Genomic DNA, 20,955 nt, shown 5'->3' with positions numbered 1-20,955 from the left:
TACTTTGATCCTTTTTTGAAAGAAAACTAGATGCTTTCTAGAATGGAGATACAATTGAGTAGTCATTTGTGCTTTTTCATGAAAAATACTTTAGAAGTTGCTGCTGTTGCCATAATATGCCAGAGAAATGTACACATTGCCACTGCAAACCTCACACACATCCAAAGGATGGAAAACTTCACAGCTTTGCACAAAACATAGCAAGGAAGGGAAATCCTTGTGCATGCAAAACACATGCCAGAGCTACTCTGCTCTTTTTCTCATTCTGCAGGAGTGGGATTGAGTCTCTTAACCATGATCAAGAAAGATTTACACAGATGGGAAAGCAACAGATAGTGAGAAAATGTAAAAACTGTAAAATGTAAAAACTCTCAGGAAAGATTTCAGAAGGTGAATTTGTTTAGCTTAGAAAATCGCAGACTGGGCAAAAGATGGGGGAGCATCAGTTTGAACAACTGCCTCCAGGAACCTTTGATCCTTCAACAGAGCTCAGAGAAGCATTAAAACAAAAAATTTGGACCAGCCCAGTCCTAGGATATTTTTTCTTTTTTCAATACAACAAAAGTTGCTAAAGATGAGGTAAAACACTAGCTCTTCATACATGCAACCAGACACAGAAATCCAGCACTGGGCAGCCCCACAATAAAAAAGATGAAAGGTAATTAGTTCTCAACAACTTTCATTTTCATATTACCCAGCAAAATAGGCAGGAAAGAATAATGAGGGGAATAAAATTTAATGTCCTATTTTTAAAGTTCCATGTGAAATACCTTCTCCAAGTATAATTTTTTTAGAGAATGTTCAATCATTTTTCAAGCACTTAAATTTCCATTGTATGGATAAAGATTTCTGGTCTAACATAAAATTAAATGATACATCAGTTCAGTTCTTACATCATGCAAGTTAATTAAAATGGAACTGCTAACAATTGCCATTAATAATTGGGTATATTTATGTGATTCAGAATTCTAAAATGACAGTGAATATACTCCACATCCAATTAATGCTTATTGCATTAAAAGGCTTTCATAATTTTGTCTCAATGGCATCACTCCAACCCAGCCTCTGTCATTTGGACTGTGCAGTAAACGTGTTCAGTCCATTTCTTGAAAAGGCTTGAGCTGAAGCTACATTTAGTTCTTTCACTGCTGGAATGTGTCTCACATTCTTTATTTCCTCCCCTCTTCCCTCTACTCCTGAAAGGTTTGCTTGAGTTAGTTTTGACTCTGTTTTTTTGCATCTTACATGTTAGCTCATCCTTTTTTTGTTTCATCCTTTCAGCTGCAGAGGGGTCATGGTTTGTTTTTTGCTTCCTTTTTTTAATAAGACATTTCAGTCAAGTCTGTGCTTTTGTTTTCTGGCATTTCTGTGTGGCCTTGGCAGTTGCTAGAAATTGAACTGAGCCATCATGCCAGAGCCAGAGCCATGGGGAACATTCTGCCAAGCATCAGCACCACACAGCCTGCAAATCCCACAAGATGCTTCCATGGACAAAGGAAGGAAAGCAGAAGCACAGGGTTTTTTTTCTTCTCATTTATACACCAATATGCTTTTGAATTGCCTTGTCTCCAATCACACAGCACAATGGATTTAGGATTTTTAAGGTTATGAGTTACAACTAGAAAACAAATAGATAGTGATCCTAACATGTTTCCAACTTTCCTATTTGTGCAATTGTAAGACCAGGGATGAACAGGAGACAGATTTTATCAGCCATGCAGGTAAGGCATTGTTTGCTACATACAAAACTTTTTTTGCTCAGCCTTAAATGCCATCATTTGTACACACAGATAAGCATACAGGAAAATCATGCTTCCAAGGACTTCGATGTATGGACTGACAAGGACGGTAAGTGGTGCTATTAAAGGCTGTTTCAGAATGAAATAAATTCTGACAAAAGCACAGGATGCCATCTGTAAGTCATTATACATACTTCCTGAAATGCCATCGTAACTCACTATGGGCACTGTAGTCCTTACAGAGAGCAGGTGAGATGTAGAAGCATAGAGAATACAGCCTCCTAGAGCTATTGACCAATATTCTTTGGTAAATCTAAATCTCTACAACTTTTCCCAGGCAAATGAGTTCCTGCAAGACTTGCTGTTGAGGTAGTAGCTGATGTCCTGGCTCCTGCGGCCTCACCCCACCTGCACTGGAGCCAGGCTGTCACCCAAGTATACACTTCAGCCTTCATGGAGCCGGGGGGGTGAGCCAAAGTGGGAGAGACAAACTCCCAGGGAGTCTGGGAGCTGCTCTGCATGCTCACCATGACATGAAACTCTCTCTGCCAAAAGCAGAAAGAGGGAAAGAGTAGTAATATAAAAACAATTGTATGTTCAATATTGTCATCTGTGAACAGTGTGGAGATGGTGTTAGGACAATGCTTATGGATACAGCAACAACAGAAGCACCTTGTACTATCAGTTTATATAATACTCTCCCTACATCTGATTTAATGCCTTAAATATGAAAATGGATTTAACTTTTAGAAGACATTAGCAGTATTCATTTATGATACTTTTCTTTTGTTTGAGCAGCACTTAGAGCCAGTTTTATTCCACTGCTTACATACTCAGATAACCCTGGGGCCATCAATGTCTATGAATCAAATATATAAAAATGAGCCATTTCTCCTGTCAAACGATACACAGTAATTTTAGAAGTATTTATCCTTTGTGTGAGCCATAAAAAAGAAAAAGTCAAAGGTAAAGAAGTCAAGCACTGCCAAAAACCTCACTGAAGAAACACGGGACTCTTACTCAGTGTGACATTGATCCTGATAAAAGAATTTGAACAGTCCAGCTGTGCAGCACTCAGTCTGTGCAGGGTGGGGTTATATCGCTTTTGTACAATAGATGTGCGACACTTGCTGGACTCAGATTGACTCATTAAGGGTATGAGGATGACATGTTTTAAAAAAAGGAAAACAACTGAAAGAGAAGTTAGTGACTTCTTAGGCTTTCTTCTTTTTTCAAATGTGCCACTTGACTTTATGTGCGACATTTTCATGTCAGTGCTGTAAAAATCCATGAGTTTGGGGCTGAGAAAGGAGTAGTCTCAGGTTCTACAGCTTAGCACTGCTGCACTGACTGAGACACTTCCTCATTAAATTGTTGAAGTTTATGTAACAGCAAGTGAAACCAAGATTAAATAATTCCCTTTTGACTGAGTAAAACAACTTTTTTTTGCACCACCTTGACTATAGAACTCATGAAATCTAAAATAAATTACAATGTCTGATATTATATGATTAATTTAATGTAAAATGTGTTTTCAAAGATACTGGAAGCTGTGATAGTTGCACAATATATTCATGCTGGATCACAGCTTGTAAATTCATGAGTACTTCCTAAGAAAACACCTCGTGGCCAATTCACACCTACTTGTTTTAGGTAGCAGGACTTCAAATACATATTACAAATAAATTATTCTGTCTTAGAAAAAGCATGGGATGGGTATTACTGTTTTCAATTCGTACCAGACGTCCTAGTATATTCAAAAGAGTAAGAACAAAACCTAATTGAAAACTTTCCTCTTTTCCACAGTGGAAAAGAGAACAGTTACATCACTCAAACACAGAACTGACAGTCTCACTAACCTTAATCTATCTGGATTTGCTGTTACATTGCTCTACTGCACATATTTCAGATGTTACAAGGCAGAACAAATTATCAAGGGTATGTACACCCTGCCAGCTACAAGGACAAAAGGTACAAACACACATAAGAGATAAGGCCATGACAAGTGTAGAAAAAAATTGCTTTTTGTTTTCAAAATGTCCTTCTTTTCTATCATAAACATATTTTTTCAAGAAATGTAAGATTCAGATTTTAAATAAATGTGTTTGCAAAAAAAAAGAGGAGCTGAGCAGAGGCTGTTTATGAGATGTCTGCTTTCACACCACATGCTTTTACTAGCTAGATATCAAAATACTAGAGCCAAACTTGTCTGTGTACTTCATTGTTTACTCTCTCTCAGACTGGCATAGGCAAGCAGATGTAAAGTATTTCCAAATGGAAGCAGAGAGGGTACTAAATGACAGTCAGTGTTGGCACAGACTTTTGGTGTGTATAATCAGCAAGGTTTCAAGAGCTGTGTGATTCTTACAAAGCAGTACCATTACAGTCTGCTTCCCTCTTTCAGCTTCTCACAGCCATTGACCTTCAAGGACTTTCAAGGTCCTTGCAAGTGCCAACAAATTAATTAAAACTGCACAGGAATGTAACAGTCTCAGGAAAAACAAGAGAAGTAGGGCTGAAAGTTCTGTTCCTGTTATTTTAGAGAAAGTATGTTTTAGACAAAAAAGAAAATCTTTGGTCTTCACATCCTTCCTAAGAATTTAGTAAATGCTTTTAAGGCACAGATTTCACACCATTGATATGATTTTGATTTACTGTCAAAAATACTTGGGTTTATGCAGAGATTATATTAAAATTTCTGTGAAAAGAATGAATACCTGAATCACAAGTTCCTCCTCTTAGACCCTCTTGACTGAGTTAAGGATTGTCCAGCTGGCCAGAGAAATTACACATCTCCTGATCCCAGTCCTCCAAGGACACCCATGTACAAATGTGAAAGATGGTGAAGGAAGATCACAGTAGCAGTCACAGCAATCTGATCCAGCCTGACTTCTACTGATAAATTCCTTACCTCTCAGTACACATTAATCTCATAAAAAGTGGGCAGCAGGACCAAAAAGAAGAAACTTTAACAACAAAAGAGTTCATTACTGACAAGAAGTAGCAAACAGTAAGACATAAATAAATTGGAGTTTTTTTGAACATCTGTAACTGATAGCTTATGAAGTAGAATTCAGTATTGCTAGTACCAGAAAAATTTATTTTAGAAATCTCACTATGAGGTAATTTGTTGCATCCTGGGTTTTAGGTTCAGATTTGGGGTTCTGGTCTTTGTCAGCTTACCGGTTCCATGTATCCTCGTGTATCCCCAGTGTTTCCCCCCCCCCACAGAAGTTAGCCCCAGGCTGCTGGCCATTGGGTTTTCTCCCCTGCCACTCCTGTGACCACTCCCCCGTCTGGTCCCCGGCAGTTCCGTGCTCGTCACCTCATTCTCGCGATCCCACTGGCCCTGAACCCCCGTGTCCGCCCCCGTCGTGTCCCCATTGGCCGTTGTGGCAACGTCACAGCCACGGTGTCTGTGTTCATTGGGCGGAGAGCTCCCGTCCTCCCCTGTCCCACCCCTATATCCCTCTGCGGCACCCCAGCCTCGGGGCCAGATTCACCCAAGTGAGGCTGGGAGCGGCCGCAGCTTCTCCATCATGGCTCCCGTGATCAATAAAGCATCCAGCCGCCACACGGATGGATTTGGACAATTCCCTACCTCTTCGTTTCCCTCCCTCGCGCCGATGACAAAGCGCGGCCAGCCCACCCCAGGGCGCAGTCGCAGAAGCGCCCGGAAGTAGCGGCGGCACCGACCCTGACAAGGAGCTGAGGTGCCAAGCCGCGTTCTCGGGAGCCGACCAGGGCAGGAAAAGTAACGCGCAGCCGCAATAATTTGCCTTTCTAAATATAAATTCTGGAGAATAGTAGAGGTATCTATGTTTAGAAGTCTATGGTCCAGTCTTGACCACTGAGAATATGCAGACTTGTGGCTGATCTTACCAAATGTTTTGGTCAAAGTTTCAACTTTATCCTCTCGTTTCAAATATGAAAGTTAATTTTATGACAGCCCCAAGAACATCTCCTAAAAAATCAGAAAAGGCTAGAACTCACAGTACTGTTATTCCTATGTTTTTTTAAAAGTAGCACAATAAACTGGAAGAGTGAAGCCTTCTCTATATATCTTAATGAACTGAGAGGAAAGAGCCTTCTAAATGTGACCGATCCATGGCAAGAAGCTGCTGTAGTTCTTGGGGACAAAGGCCACAGTACTTTTTCAGTGCGAGTAAGAAGTAATTTCCTCTCCTAGCACTCCTTGTGTTCTCGTTTCTTCTGCACAAAACAAACTGTCAAAGAAAGGTTTGCTACAGCTCTGCTCTTCAGAAAGGTCTGAATGCAGAACATCTTCATCACAGGTGGAGATTTGCAGCTGGCTGTTTGCTCAGCCCCTGCTCTGCAGTGATACTCTGATATTGGCTTCTCTTTTGTGGTCTCTCCCTTCCCATATCCATCAACAGAGAAATTGTACTTGTCTGCTACTGGTACTCGGTGATGACAGCACCTACAGAATATATAGAACAGCTGAGCAAAATCAGTCCTTTTAAAAGGAAAGTATCCAGGCCTTGCTTGTCACATTTCACGTGTGAGCAAACCTAACTCCATCTGCACACGATTGTCCTTGTAAGGACAGGAGGAGGTATACCAGTAGGTATGCAAAAAACCCCGAGCAGTGACTTCAGACCTCCTTTTTACTAAGGTGATTCTCTGAATCTCGAATCTTCTGTGACATTCAGTAATGAGTGCTACATACTTTTTTACTCATTTTTGTCCTCATTGTTGCATACATCATATGCCCTCTACACACAAAGCTGCAATGAGTTACAAAAGCAACAGTGATAGTTCTAAGACATGACAGTTTCTCATTTCAATGGATAGTCCAGGGACTGTTTCAACCACTGTGAACTTCCTTAATAACACTACTTAACATCAGGTTTACTCTCATTTAATAATTTTAATTTCCCACAATCTAAAATGTTAGATTAATTTAAATTTGATCTATTTCTCACCTCCCCCCAGGCAGCAGGTGGAGGCTCCACAGGAGGGTAATATTTGGGGACATCCCAAGCCACTGCAGCCATGAACCACTTGAAATCTTTACACTTAAGGTGCTTGCGCAGCTCCTTCTGGGCAGAGATGTCACCAGTGGAGAGATGTCTGTACTCAGGCCGTCGCTGGTAAATGTACTCTGCAAACTCATCCATCCACGTCTCAGCCACTCGCTTCAGGTTCTGCATGGCACAAAAAAGAGTAACATTAATTTCTACATGTTTTGAGTGGGAAAATTTTAAACAAAACAAAACAAGAAATCAGCATTCCACACAATTTTTAAGCTTAGCTGGTCTCATTTCTCAGTCTTAAAACCTGGAAAAGTTCCAGTAACCGTATGCTATCTTTATTGCAGTGTTGAGCAAACACTACAGAGTACTAAGTACCCTGCTTTCCTGCTGGCTCTGTGAGAGACAGCCTTCTGTATGTTGAACATCTTATTTTCCTTCACATTCTTTATGCATATTCTTCATATGGGTTTTTGATTAATGATGGATGTTGAACAATTTCCTTTCAGCTGCTTACATTGGTCCCTGTTTTTTCCCCTGTTATTTCAGACCTGCTAACATGGAAGAATGGTTCAAATTCTTCCTTCTGATGTATTTCACGTTGCATTTGAAAAGCATCTGAATTTCAATCTGTCATGATGCTGCTTAGTCACCAAGCAATTCCTACCTAAATTTTAGGATGAGGTCTTACAAGTGAATGTTTGGGGGCAAGCAGCCCTGAAGAGGAGTTGATCTGAAGAAAAAGACCTCCTGGGATAGAAACCACAACAACCTGTGGCTTTCTGCACTCACTCATCCTATGAACATATCTAGGACTATTTAGGTTCCATGAAATCCAGTTCTGGCTGTGTTCCACAAAGTCCATTTTTGTTGGCATTTTATAGGAAACAGAGTTACTTATTTTGCTGCATAATAAGTTATTCAAATTGTTATTAATTAAATTAGCTGCCTCAAATTAAAAAATAAAACAAATACAATTGCAAAGGAAAGTTCTGGGTAGAGTGAAGAGATATATTTTATTATTATTTACCACCAGGAAGAGGGCATTTTTTCTGTTTTTTTTTGTGTGTTTTTAAAATTCCTCCTGCAACCCAATCCACACAAATTTATATGCAGATATTGTAGTGGAATATGGAATTGGTCTATTCTGTATTGCCACAGCTGCCCAATAACCTTTTATCCCACCAGCAAAGCAACATCTCTCTGGATGACATTGAGACACTAGGGTGTTCTTACTGCTTTGTATGTAAAAACAAGATAATTAAGTTTTATAACATTCTTTTTATAGAACACTAACTACAAAATGCTGAGATTCACTCTGTAATAAGCTGGAGGACAACATACATCTGATTATCATCAACATAAGGTAATGCTTCTTTTCAGAACATTCTCTGCATCTAAGTAAGCTGGATTCATACTCTGACTTGCCTTCAAGAGTCACTGGAAAATGCTTTTCCTGAATTTTATTAATCCATGTAAACTAAATGTCTCTAAACTAATAAGGCCTATCTGAATACAAAGACAGCAAGACACAGAACAAAGGAAGTACTTTTAGCTGACACTGCAAGATAAGTTTCTATGCGCTTTCTCTTTGTGAAGCAAATATGTTAAACCTGCAGGGACAAAGCAAGTAACATTAAAGCAGTGTAAGAATTCACAACACTCATATCCTTATTCAAAAATGGCTTGTGCCCCACATAAGTTTGACTTGTGTTGTAATTTCATGAAGACCTAAATAGCTTTACAAGAAATTAGAATTCAAGAATAGGAACTGGGTAGGACAAAGAAAACCAGAAAAAAATCAAGAACATAATCTAAATTACAATCTCACCTTTCTAGCAGAAAACCTGTAACACAGAAATTTTCTGACACATAAAAATACTATGTGATGAGATTTTGTACATGAGGCAAAAAAAAAATATTATTAGGAACATTAAACAAAAAGCCAAAGTAATGAAAACATGTGTGATTTCTAGCATATCTTTCACTGCATGCTGTATACCTCATTTGCCACAATGCAAATGCAGTTTAGGACTGTTCTATAAAATAGTTTTTTGCAATCATTTCATCTGGTAAGCTATTTTTATATTTAAAAATCATACTATAAAAAGAGCCATACAGTAAAAGTACAGTAAAAAATAAAAAGTTCCCTTAGGAAGGAAAAATTCAATGTAAGTCTTGCACCACCTATACTAAGAGTAGTCTCTGATGGACTTTCTTCTCTAGTTACTTGGCTGCACTAAAAGGACTGCATTCTGCTTTAGATAATTGTTACCGATAAAACATGAGTCCAACAAAAATCTTGATATTACTGGTCACTAGCTCAAAATTCTCATTCACTGGTCAAAAACTCTTTGTTTTCCAATACCACCTTTATAACTGTTTGGGTTTCATGTGTATTTTTGTGTAAACCCACCAAACACAGTATTAAAAAAAAGAGTCAGTTCCTCCCATGATTCCCCATGTATCAGGTAGGACACTTTGGATAAATCTATTTAAAACTTTGCTTTCCTGTTCTTCTAAGACTGTTCTTTCCATCATATGCTAAAAATCGCCTGTAATGAACTAGTATATTATCCTTCCTCTGTTTATACATTTATTTCATAAGCCAAACCCTTATGAGACAGCCCTTTCAATAGGTTTGTTTTTAAAAATACAGCCTTTCAAGAGGTTTGTTTTTAAAAATACAGGCTCTTGATTTGCTAGCTCTAAATCTTCAGACTACTTATGAACATGACCAAAAGGAACACTCTGTACTGGAGTAGTGAGAAGCTGTTTCCGGGGCAAGCACTCAGCATCTAAACAATTTAGTTGTTGACCTCAGTTAGCCTGGGTTAGCATTTCTTATCGTTATTACCACTATACAAGCTTAGAAATCACCATACTTCCTTTTAACATAAATGTGTCCAGACTAGTAGCGAAATTCCCCATACTTGAATTGAATGCAGTCAGGAAGAGCTGCTGTACTGAAAGCTAGTTTGGTGCAACCTTGCACAGAAAAGGCAAACATCATCTATGTTCTTATTTAGAACACAGCATGTTCCTGGAGCAAAAATACAGGCTGTCCAAGATGAGATGGGTGAACTTGTAAGCTGAAAAATCCCCATTCTGTGGCTGTCTAGCAGCATGATAAATTGCTAAGAGAACCTAAGAGAACCTCTTAGGACCATAACTCTTCTCTGCAAATTATAGTAGGGAGCTACTTGGCTTTTACTCATCCTATCTGAGGAGCACAACCAAAATCAGAGCCCTAATTTCTGAGCACTTTAGGCCTACCAATCAAATGACTTACTGCAAGGTAAGGATGTGATTTCAAGTACTTTACAAGTCTTCCAGAGCTGCCATTCCCATAATTTGGGTGGATGTCTGACACAGTGGATGGAGGAAGGAAAATGGTCACTTCCTCCTTGCCTGACCCTTGGGTGAGGCTAGATACAAGCTGAGCATGTCATATGAGCCCCAGAAATGGGAATGGTTTTGAATAGCTACCCAATCTTGACAGAGTGTAGCTGTAAACCAGTCTTTAAGCAGTTTGACTTTGATATGATTTTACTCTGCGTGGGTATACTGCCCCAGAACTTGCATGCCAAAGAACTTTAAGAGCCTACCAGATTAGGTTGCATTTTGTGAATGTCTTACAACATCATTTAACCACTTATTTCACTTTCATCATCATGAGACAGTTAAGTTTCACAGTGAAACTAATCTTCAAATAATTTAGAATCAACAGGCATTAGATTTGAATCTTCTTGATTTCTGTCTCCTGTTAGTATTTATGTAATCTTCTACAGAAAACTCCTTTAAATGTCAGTTTCTCAAATGGCATCAAATATCTCTATAGGAAGAACCAGTTCTGGCATATCTTTCTGGTAGATCACTCTTGCTTGGATTCAATCTGAAAATCTCATGTAAATGCATGTGGAAAGGAAAAAATGAAAAATAGAATCATAGAATCATTTAGATTCAAACTGACCTCAAAGATCATCAAGTCCAGCTGTTAACCCAGCACTGCCAAGTCCACCACTAAACCATGTCCCTAAGTGTCACATCTACATGGCTTTTAAATACCTCCAGGGACGGTGACTCAACCACTTCCCCGGGCAGCCTGTTCCAATGCTTGACAACATGTTTCTACAGCTGTAAATGGCGTAGCTTAGCTTGGTTGACAAATTCATTGCAAGGCTACAGATGTCCAGATTGGTTACTCTTAATAGGAAAAAAAAAATAAGGAAAAAAATTAAATAAAAACAATTCAATGAAGATCAATTAATTATTAATTAGTTACATGAATTGACACACAAAATAAAGAAGTCACTCTAAGTGGACATCTGAGGAGGATCTCAGGACCTATCCAAGAAGACCAATGACAATTTAAATTTTTTAATTTTAAGTGAAAAATTTCTGTATGAGAATCAGTAAGGCCAATGGTATTTCAGTAGATGTATATTTCTATATGTTAGGTTGTAACAGCTGTCACAAAGAGACTGTGAGATGAATACAACAGTGACAGCAACCACACTGAGTCATCAGCAGTCATCAGTTGCTCATTTATGTGTTCTTGATATAATCTTAATCACTGTTACAGTTTTACTCTCTGGTAAATTCTTTACCACTGGGCTTACATTTAGACAAGTTTTATTTAAGTTTATATAAACTCATACATTTAATTTTGCTTTGTATTTTTACTCAACAATAGTCACCAGGACAGTAAGTTACGATGTTACTGATACATGGATGTCATGGTTTAACCTCAGCTGACAAGTAAGCACCACACAGCCACTTACTCAGTCCTCCTTAAAGGGGTGGGAGAGAGAATCCAAAGAGTGAAAGTGAGAGAACTCAAGAGTTGAGATAAGGACAATTTAACAGGGAAAGGAAGAACTGTGCACACAAGCAGAGCCATTCACCTCTTCCCGTAGAAAGGCTGGTGTTCAGCCAGCTCCAGGAAAGCAGGGCTCCTTCATGCCTAATGGCGATTTGGGAGGACAAACATCAACACTCTAAACACCTTTCCTTTCTCCTTCTCCCTCAGCTTTATATACTGAGCCTGATGCCATATGGTCTGGAATATCCCTGTGGTCAATTTGGATCAGCTGTCCTAGCTGTGTCTCTTCCCAGCACCTCACCCTCTTGCTGGGTGGGGGGATGGTGTGAGGAGCAGAAAAGGCCTTGACCCAGTGCAAGCCCTGCTGAGCAATAGGGAAAATATCTCTACATTGATAACAGTTTCCAGCGCTAATCCAAAACACAGCTCCATACTAACTACGCTCAAGAACATTAACTCTATCCCAGCTAAAGCCAGCACAGCAGACTTCAATAAAAGAGTTTAAATCAACTTGACTGGAGAAAGAGAGAGACAAATGAGGACTTCTGCACTTGAAAAAAGAAATCTTTTCATGGGTCATTTTGTTCAGTGAGTAGGGTAGATACACCTCTGTGACTGTCCCTTTTTAAAGTGTGTAAGACCACCTGTCATTTTCAAGAGACATGATATTACTCAGTGAGAAGAAAGCAGACACTGACCATAAGAATGGAACATCAGGGTGAGACAGGGACATGTCAAAGAACAGGTCCATAAATATTAGCTCTAAGCAAAGTTTAACTGGATTAGTCCAGTTAAAAGAGCACAATGGTTCTATTGTTTGTTTCATTTTGCCTGCATAACCTGTTTTTTTCTGCTTTTGTGTCTATCTCACCACATGAAACCGACCCTGATCTCAATCTATAGACTTTACTTTTGTCAATATTAAACTACTACTGGAACAGTTGAAACCTGTAATGAGATCCTATTGTCCTGCATTTAATCTGAACATTTTCCAGGAAGCTGGATATCACCAGCTGGTATTTGTCATATGAGACAGGACATCAAAATCACTTTCAGTTACGTCAATCAAATACGAATCACCGCAGCATGTCTGAGGCCCAACTGTATTTTGGTTGTGAAATCTAAGAGGGAACATTACTGTTTACTTGCCAAGAATAATACAACAATCTCGGCAACTACTGACATATTAATCTCTTTTTCTTCCTAATAAAGTTCTAGTGGTACTATTTTCACTTCACCTACATCATCTTACCAATTTAAATTGTTCTATTTTTGTTTTGTGAAGCACAGTATTGTTGCTAATTCAAAATGAGTGCCCTGTTTACCTCTAAAAGCAGCTGTATTTAATTTGTCTGGAAATAATATGATATTTCGTTTGTTTTATACAAAATGTATTTAAAAAGTGCACTGGGATCTATCCAGTCAAGATAACTCTAAGTTCCTCTGGAATATGAGTAGCATAATGTTACAATGAATCATTACAGAGAAGAGAACAAAGTGACTGGAGGAGCTCATCCAACAAGTATGGATTAATGTACCAGAAGCAGCAGGGTATAAAACTCCAGAGCACTCACAAGGAGAAAAACTATACCCTCAGTTTTGTGCAAAGATCCTTCCATCAATGTCAGAACACAAAGTTTATAATTTCTGTGAATTTCTACAGCAGGAAAACAATAAAACATTTCCTAGACACTAACCACAGTCTTGTGATGTTAAGGTTTTAATACTTTAACCTGCCCACATCAGTTAAGCTCCAATGGGGGGGTTTCATACCTTTCCCTTTCTCCCCTAACTCCCTTTTAATTTACACAGTGCTACTGCTTGTCAATATTTCCCCTTCTTGGGTATCTTATTTTGGTTCTTTACACATAACTGTGTTTAAAACTTAACTGGGTTTCATATCAGAAATATTTATGTAAAAAACTCCAAGAACCAGCAAAACCCAACCAAATAAAGAGATGTCTGCAGGCATAAAAGAAATGCATATGCATGGAAGACAGTATTCTAACTAGGTGACAAAGCTTGTGTGGTATATAAATAAATCTTCTGATTTATTATGAGTTAGCACAGCTGGCAGAGAGGCAAGAGCCAATTTATTTTCAGCCAGTAGTCTGCAAATACCTAGAACTGAAATTCCACAGACGTCATCTGAACACAAACAGGATTTCGTCCTCTCTATAAAAGTTTGCATCTCCACCAGGTACACAAAAATAATAATATAGGATCCATGCACTGGAAAATCTAAACCTCTTACTCACATAAGGCCAGCCTGCAGAGTCTTGGGGCAGGGATGTTTCCATTTCTAGTGAGGATGATGCCTGCTCCCAGCTCTGTGGCTGTGAGGGGACTGAGATTGGAGAAAACATAAAAAGCAAATCCAAAAAAATACTTTGCCTTTTTTGTATTCAAGGATTAGAAGATCAAAGAATCACAGAATGGGTAATGCTTGCAGGAACCACAGGGGGTCATCTGGTCCAGCTTCCCTGCTCAAGCAGGCTCATACCAGAGCACATGGCACAGGATTGTGTCTAGACGGTTCTTGAACATCCCCAGTGAGGGAGACTCCACAACCTCCCTGGACAATCTGTTCTGGTGTTCAGTCACCCATACATTAAAGAAGTTCTTCCTCGTGTTCAGTTGGAACTTCCTGTGCATTAATTTCTGCCCATTGCCTCTTGTCCCATTGCTTGGAACCACTGAGCAGAGCCTGGCTCCATCCTTTTGGCACCCTCCCTTCAGGTACTGACAGACATTGATGAGGTCTCCTCTCAGTTTTCCCTTCACAAGGCTGAACAGGCCTTGAGAAGGCCTCCCTCAGCCTTTCCTTATAAGAGAGATGCTCCATTTCCTTAATCATCTTTATTGCCCTCTCCAGAAGCTCCATGTCTCTCTTGTCCTGAAGAGCCCAGAACTGGACACAGCAATCCACGTGAGGACTCACCAGAGCTGAGTAAAGGTGCAGGATCACCTCCCTTGACCTGCTGGAATGCTCTTCCTAATGCACCCCAAGTTACCGTTGGCCTCTTGGCCACAAGGTCACACCGCTGGCTCGTGGACAGCTTGGTGTCCACCAGGACCCCCAGGTCCTTCTCCACAGAGCTGCTTCCCAGCGGATCAGCCCCAGCCTGAACTGGTGCCTGGGGTTATTCCCTCCCCAGGTGTGGGACCCTGCAGTTGCCTTTGCTGAATTTCAGCTGGTTCCTCTCTGCCCATCTCTCCAACCTGCCAAGCTCCCTCTGAAGGACTGCACAACACGCTGGGGTATTGGCCACTCCTCCCAGCTTTCTGTCATCACTCAACTTGCTGAGGAGGCATCTGCCCCTTCATTCAAGTAATTCTGAACCAATGAATAAGTTAAATAATAGTGGGCCCAACTAGAAGCCTCCAACTAGACCCTGTGCCACTGATTACAATCCTCTGGAATCTGCCATTCTTCCTCATAGAGCCAGCCTCACAGTCCACCCATCTAACTAATTCTCCTTGAGTTTGCCTATGAGGATATTATGTGAGATGGTGTCAAAAGACTTGTCAAAGTCAAGGATAATAATTTAAATATTTTCTTTGGTAAGTACTCTGTTTGAGATCTCAGTTTAATTAATTTTAATAATAAATTTATAAATCTCTTAATGAAAAATATTACAATGGAAACTTAACAGCTGTATTGTGTAATAATCATAGTTATCATGTATTATAGCAGTGCTGTTCTAAGAAGGTGATTCTTGCCTGATTCCTTGATAATGTGCCTGTTCTAAGCTGGCACTGTACCTGCTCACTGTGGTTGCTGAATCATAACTGACTTTTTGCTACAGTCTTTTGTGCTACAGAGGTGATTGCAAAAGTGCCAGCAGTGTTCCCTGAATAGCATGCCACATCTATCCATGTACACTCTGGTCACAAGAAAATGTAGCCATTACCTAACTGATTGTCCTGATTCTTTAATCTGCCTGGAAAAAGAATATAAAATGTTCATGGACCACTTGAAGAAACTCCCCAGTATTGTTTGCAGATGGAAAAAATAGACCAAAACAGTCATATTAAAGGAAGCTCTGACAAAATTGCAAGTGTGGCCAGCACCAGATGATATAGTTACAATAATTTTCTTTGAAGATCCCTTTTGAAGCCACACAAAAAGGCTGAGACAATTGTTCAGGTGGGAATCTGAGCCCACTTTTACCAGCTGAATTCCTAAACCCAAACCCGTGCAAGTTCCAATTCAGTGACACCATGTAATGAGAGAAATGTCAATGTGCTTGTGCCTGATGTGCCAGACAGTCATTGTGCTGTGGGATCCCATGTCCTGGCAGGCAGGGAGGAATTCAACTTAAGGTTAGGATTCACCACCCTGCTGGGTTAGCATCCAATTTGAATTTCAGTGGGCTTGCCCTTCCATTCAAAAAGCCCTAATGTGCTAATGTTCTGTGGTTAATCCTAAAATGCTGTGTAAAATACATGCAAGAAAAAGAAATTCTGTAGATATATTTGGAAACTTAGTTCATCTATGCATATCCTATAGAACAGTGAAATGTTATTGATATATTTCTTACAGCTTCTATAGAAAAAAAAAAAAAACACCCAAAAAGCAAATACAAAACTAAAGAAAATAAATAATAAATTGAGATACACCTAGAAGAAAATGCTAAGAATATTCTGAAGTCCAGTTTCATAGGTATCTGGCTAAAAGTAAATGGCTTAGCTAGTATTGTTAAAAGGGAAGCAACAATCAGAAATACAAAAAGCAACTAAAAGAATCCAGTAAAACAAATCAGCAGTTTTTAGGATCTGAAGGTTTGCTTTCTAAACATGTCTTACCTAAAACAAACAGGCAAAATTAGTTATTATTTACTGCAGTTTTATGCAGAGTTTGACAGGTTTGGAATGAATGAATAATTATGTGATGCTTCCAGGTTATAAAGTAGAATCAGTGTTGACATCTGCATGCCTATTGATATTTCTTTACGTGCAATTGCCTGAAAATTTAATACTTACTGCTTTTGGGAGGCAGCAATGTCTTAAGATGTGCAGAAAAAAATATTCACTCTTTTTATCTACATTTGATTGCAGAATCCGTTTATAAATCTGCTATGCATGTTTACGGCTTTCTTTAATTTTGCCTGCACCACCAAACAATATTACTAACTGTTTTATATGTGTATGCTTTTCAATTTATGTGGGATGTGGTAGCAACCAATATGCAAAGCTTCCCCAATCTTGAGTGACAGGTAAGATAGAAAATGGATGTCATCATCCATACTATTATGTGTGGTGCAGTAATGATTATTTAGTGATGGGGATGTGTCTAAGGTAGATAAAAGTTTACTAATTCTTCTGTAGGAGGCATCCCTGCAACTTTTAGCTTTCTGAGAAAAAGAAATCTGTGCCAAACTCTTTGCCTGTCTGAAATGATGACCTTACATTGTTAAAATACACACAGATGAAGAGACGAAGATTAACTCAACAAGAAAAAAATATTTTTGTCATTTACAGAAACTGCTGGGGAACTCCCTGCTGAAGCTGGAGGGTGAAGACCATTTGGATATAAATTGCACAATGCCCTTCAGTGACCAGGTAATGGTCATGTGCACTTGGTCTTTCTCAGTAGTGGGTAATTGATTCAGGGAAACGGTATCTTGATTGCAGTATGTGTAGTTAGTGCAACAAAACAACAACTAGTGTTGTTAGTGCAACAAAATTTTTGACAGGTCTCTGATTTATTAAAGCATACATGATTCTCATGCTCTCTAAACAGATACTGAGATTGGTCAAGTGTTACATAGCTGGCTGAAACTGTGTATTGAAACTCACTCCTAGAAGATAGAGAGGTGAAATCCTAAGGGAAGGTAGAACGTTCACTTTAAAGATTATGTTTTAACAGTAAGCATAAGCTGAAACAGCTTGAAAGGAAATCCATGGCATGATTTGGGCTATGCCTGCATTTGTCTGGAAGTTCTGTTCTCTTCCTAATTCCAGTCCCCATTTCCCTTGTGCTGGTGCTGGGGAAGAGGACGGGAAAATCTGTCAACCTTTTATGCAGTATCTGCACAAGGGGAAATTCTCCCTGATTAACAAAGGTCTCTTGCAATGATTTATAGAATCAGAGTCGGGCTTTCTAGGGCTCATTCCTTTGTGAACTGCATCTCCGGCATGCTCCTTTAAACAGCAGAAGGTGGAAAAGGATTTAGTAAAAACCATTGTGGAAACTACTTAGTAGTGAAAAGTATTTCTTTTGGCAGTGGGGATAATATTTCCAGATATTCTTGAGTGTGTAACTCATTATATATTTGAACTAGAAGGAAGGTTTGATAAAAAACTTATAAGGCGTAGATTATAATCTTTGGATAATATAACATTTGGAGGATAAAGCAAAGACAGTTAAAATATCCAGGCCACTCCTGTGGATAGTTGCCTAATATAATTTTGGCTAACAGCTCCATTTGGGGCTGACACGCTGAAGATTAATCTGTCCTTGACTTTCTTTTTCTGGCAAGGATGAGTGAAAGAGAATATTTTTAGATTTAAAGTTACACACAATATGATGGGTCAAGGATCCATATTTCTTGACTAGTTATTGAAATAGCCCAAAACACCAATACAGATACTCTTGTGCTCTTGTTAGCCTTGATGCAATGCAAAAAATACTGTACTGGAAAGAAGCTGTGAATCTGTATGTCACAAATTTACCTAAGCATCATGTTTTGGACTGACACAACACAGAAAGAACTATCCATTTTTGAATAGAAGGATAAGACCCACCACTAGATCTTTTCCCACAAGTTATAAAATAATCAGTCTGTGCATGGGCAGAGAAATCAGATTTATAACTGGAAATGTTTTTTTTCATTAATATTTCATAAATGATTTATTGAAATCAAGCTAAAATAAATAGTACAGGGAGGCTGCAGGCTGTGGCTACCTGATGGTTGTAGCCATCACAGTGCCACCATGAAAGCCAGTTAAGTGCAGAACTGTACAAGATGCCAGCAGCACAAATAGAAATTACTGTATTTTTCTCCTATATGAGTGCATGATACAGCATATTCTATAACAAGATACTATGTGCTGTAACAGAAAGAAAACAGAGACTTGAGAGGTTTGAATTTCTTATTTCCAGTTGTGTGTGATTTTTTGCAGGGAGTATCATTAATGAAGCAGTTTCATTCATTCAAAAATCTGGATGGGGCAATTCTGACAGGACACAGAGCTATACTTGGGGAAGAGATTAATCTCACAATTTAGTCAATACAATTTTTGCCCCCACCACTAATTCCACTACTGAATGTGTGTCACAGTGTCTACACAGATGCCCTGTTAATGCAAATTCTTCTTTCTGTCTAGCCAGCTGTCATGCAGGCAGCATAGGCAGCCTCCTTTTTCTGCTGCAGTTAGTACAGCAAGCCTTGTCCTGCGGTGCTGAAACCGAGAATATCTCGCCCTTAAAGCAAGACATTCATTCTTTTATTCATACCACATTTTCATTATTAAGAAAAAACTATGATTCATAAAATATTACCCTGTGGCAATATGCAGACTTTAATATTAATGCCATTCTATTATTAAAAAAAAAAAAATCCTCTAAACCAGAAAAGATTAAACTCAAGCATGAATAAATACCAGTATCTTCCTGGAAGCTACATCTGTGCCCTTCATCTCCCATCTTTTGACATCCTGTGAACACCTCCAGAAAGTTACAGAACATTTTCTCTTGAGCAAAAAGCCCCTCATGGACATGAATATGTTCAGTAGTCTTTGAGAAATGTCTAGAGGTCTTGTATTTTCTCACTCTCACAGCTCCAAGCTGGCTGTATTCCACAACCAGATTTTACACAATAATCAGACACTCACTCAAATAATTGTTACTCAGTCCCTTTGCCTCAGAAAACATCCCTTCCATGAGATTCTGCCAATTCTGCTGACTGATAAGAAAATGTGCATTCAAATTGGCCCTGCTTACAAAAACTATGACTGACAACACTGTACAATTTGAGAACCACAAGCCTTAGGTTATTCCTAGGTTCTTTTGAATCAGCATGAAACGTGTTTCTGTGCTGAGATGTCCAACCCTGTAATTTTAAGCTTCCATTTTATTCCTGGCAATCTTATCTCTGAAAGGCAGGATAACTGCAGTAATTGCATATCTCATTTCAGAAAAATAAAGAAACATTCATTTTCCATTTTCATAGTTTACTGGAAACTGGTTCACAAGGAATGAAGAGACTGATAATGAATGAAAATGAAAAACAGCAAGACCCAATTACTCACCCGTGCAAGGCTGGTTCCAGAAGGGACTTTGTATGGGACGTACTTTCTGTAGATATGTCCAACTCGAGAGCATGGAACATCATACATGCCACCTCCACACATCCACACCTGGAAAGCAGACAGAAAGCAAGTGAAAAAATGATTCCTGGAAACAAATGAGGCAAAAAAATCACGTTTTAATGAATGTGAATTAGAAAAAAACACATCATTCTGTGCTGACCCCTCCCACAGACATGGTGGCCTTCTTGGCATGCTGGTAACGGGGATATCATAATGTGGCAGACTCTCCCACCAGAATCTCACTCTGCAAAAGCAGAGTATGTTCAAAAGAAAATTATAAAATATATATAAATAGAATAGGAATAGGAATAGAACAGTTTGGGTTGTAAGGGAGTTTAAATTCAGCCACTTTCATTGTGTTTGCCTGTTTGTGTTATAGTGGGTATATCTGCCTGGTCCTGGAATTCAGCCCCTGACTGACTGTGCTATTCATACTGTGGATGGTGAAAACAGGGGCTAGAGTGAAGGCTTGAACGACAAAGTGATTTAGGTAGCTGCTTCTTATGGATCATTTGTGTATCAGCCCTTACAGTCCCTTAGCAATTAGCCACAGCATCCAACTGAGACCTGATAATGAAATGTTTGAGGATCTAATCTCATTACAGAGCAAACCTAAGTAGACTAATGTAAATGTCTAAGGAAGGCTTGAAACCAGTGAAAGAGGGGCTTTGTCCTTAAATTCCATGGATGCAAGGTGCAGTTGGATAGGTTTGAGAGCTACTTGGGACAGGAAGCTGCTGCATACTGCCTGCCATCACAGAACTAAGGCATAGGAGCTGTGGGTAGGTGCCTCTGGACATGTCATGTACTGTCCTAGTAAGCACAGCCCTTCTTAGGGAAGGGCTGGTGGATCGGGAATGGAGACCCAATGCCAAAATAGCTTATTACCACCTGGAGCAATCTTTCATGAAGTCATGCCATGCGGACATAAGGATATAAAAAAAACATTTTGTAAAATCTACCTTTTAAATAAACCTTGAAATCCTCACCTGTTTCATCTCACAACAGCTAGTTCACTGGAAAATGTGCATAAACATAGTGAAATATCATAAAAGCAAGAATGTTAAAATAATGTTATTTA

At 39.2% G+C, this 20,955-nt stretch overlaps 1 protein-coding gene across 1 annotated transcript in view; it reads right to left on the bottom strand.

Moving 5' to 3' along the window:
• GALNTL6 (polypeptide N-acetylgalactosaminyltransferase like 6) overlaps positions 1–20,955 on the bottom strand; it is a 433,763-nt gene that overhangs the window by 13,775 nt on the left and 399,033 nt on the right. The window contains exons 8-9 of the mRNA XM_053976466.1: positions 19,815–19,922; positions 6,686–6,907 (exon numbers count right to left, since the gene is read on the bottom strand). Of these exons, the coding sequence (XP_053832441.1) occupies positions 6,686–6,907; positions 19,815–19,922 (330 nt within the window). The remainder of the gene's footprint in view (positions 1–6,685; positions 6,908–19,814; positions 19,923–20,955) is intronic.

This window comes from Vidua macroura, chromosome 4 (genome assembly GCF_024509145.1).
Source record: "Vidua macroura isolate BioBank_ID:100142 chromosome 4, ASM2450914v1, whole genome shotgun sequence".
NCBI classification, from domain to species: Eukaryota; Metazoa; Chordata; class Aves; order Passeriformes; family Viduidae; genus Vidua; species Vidua macroura.
This window is presented reverse-complemented; position numbering and strand designations above follow the sequence as displayed.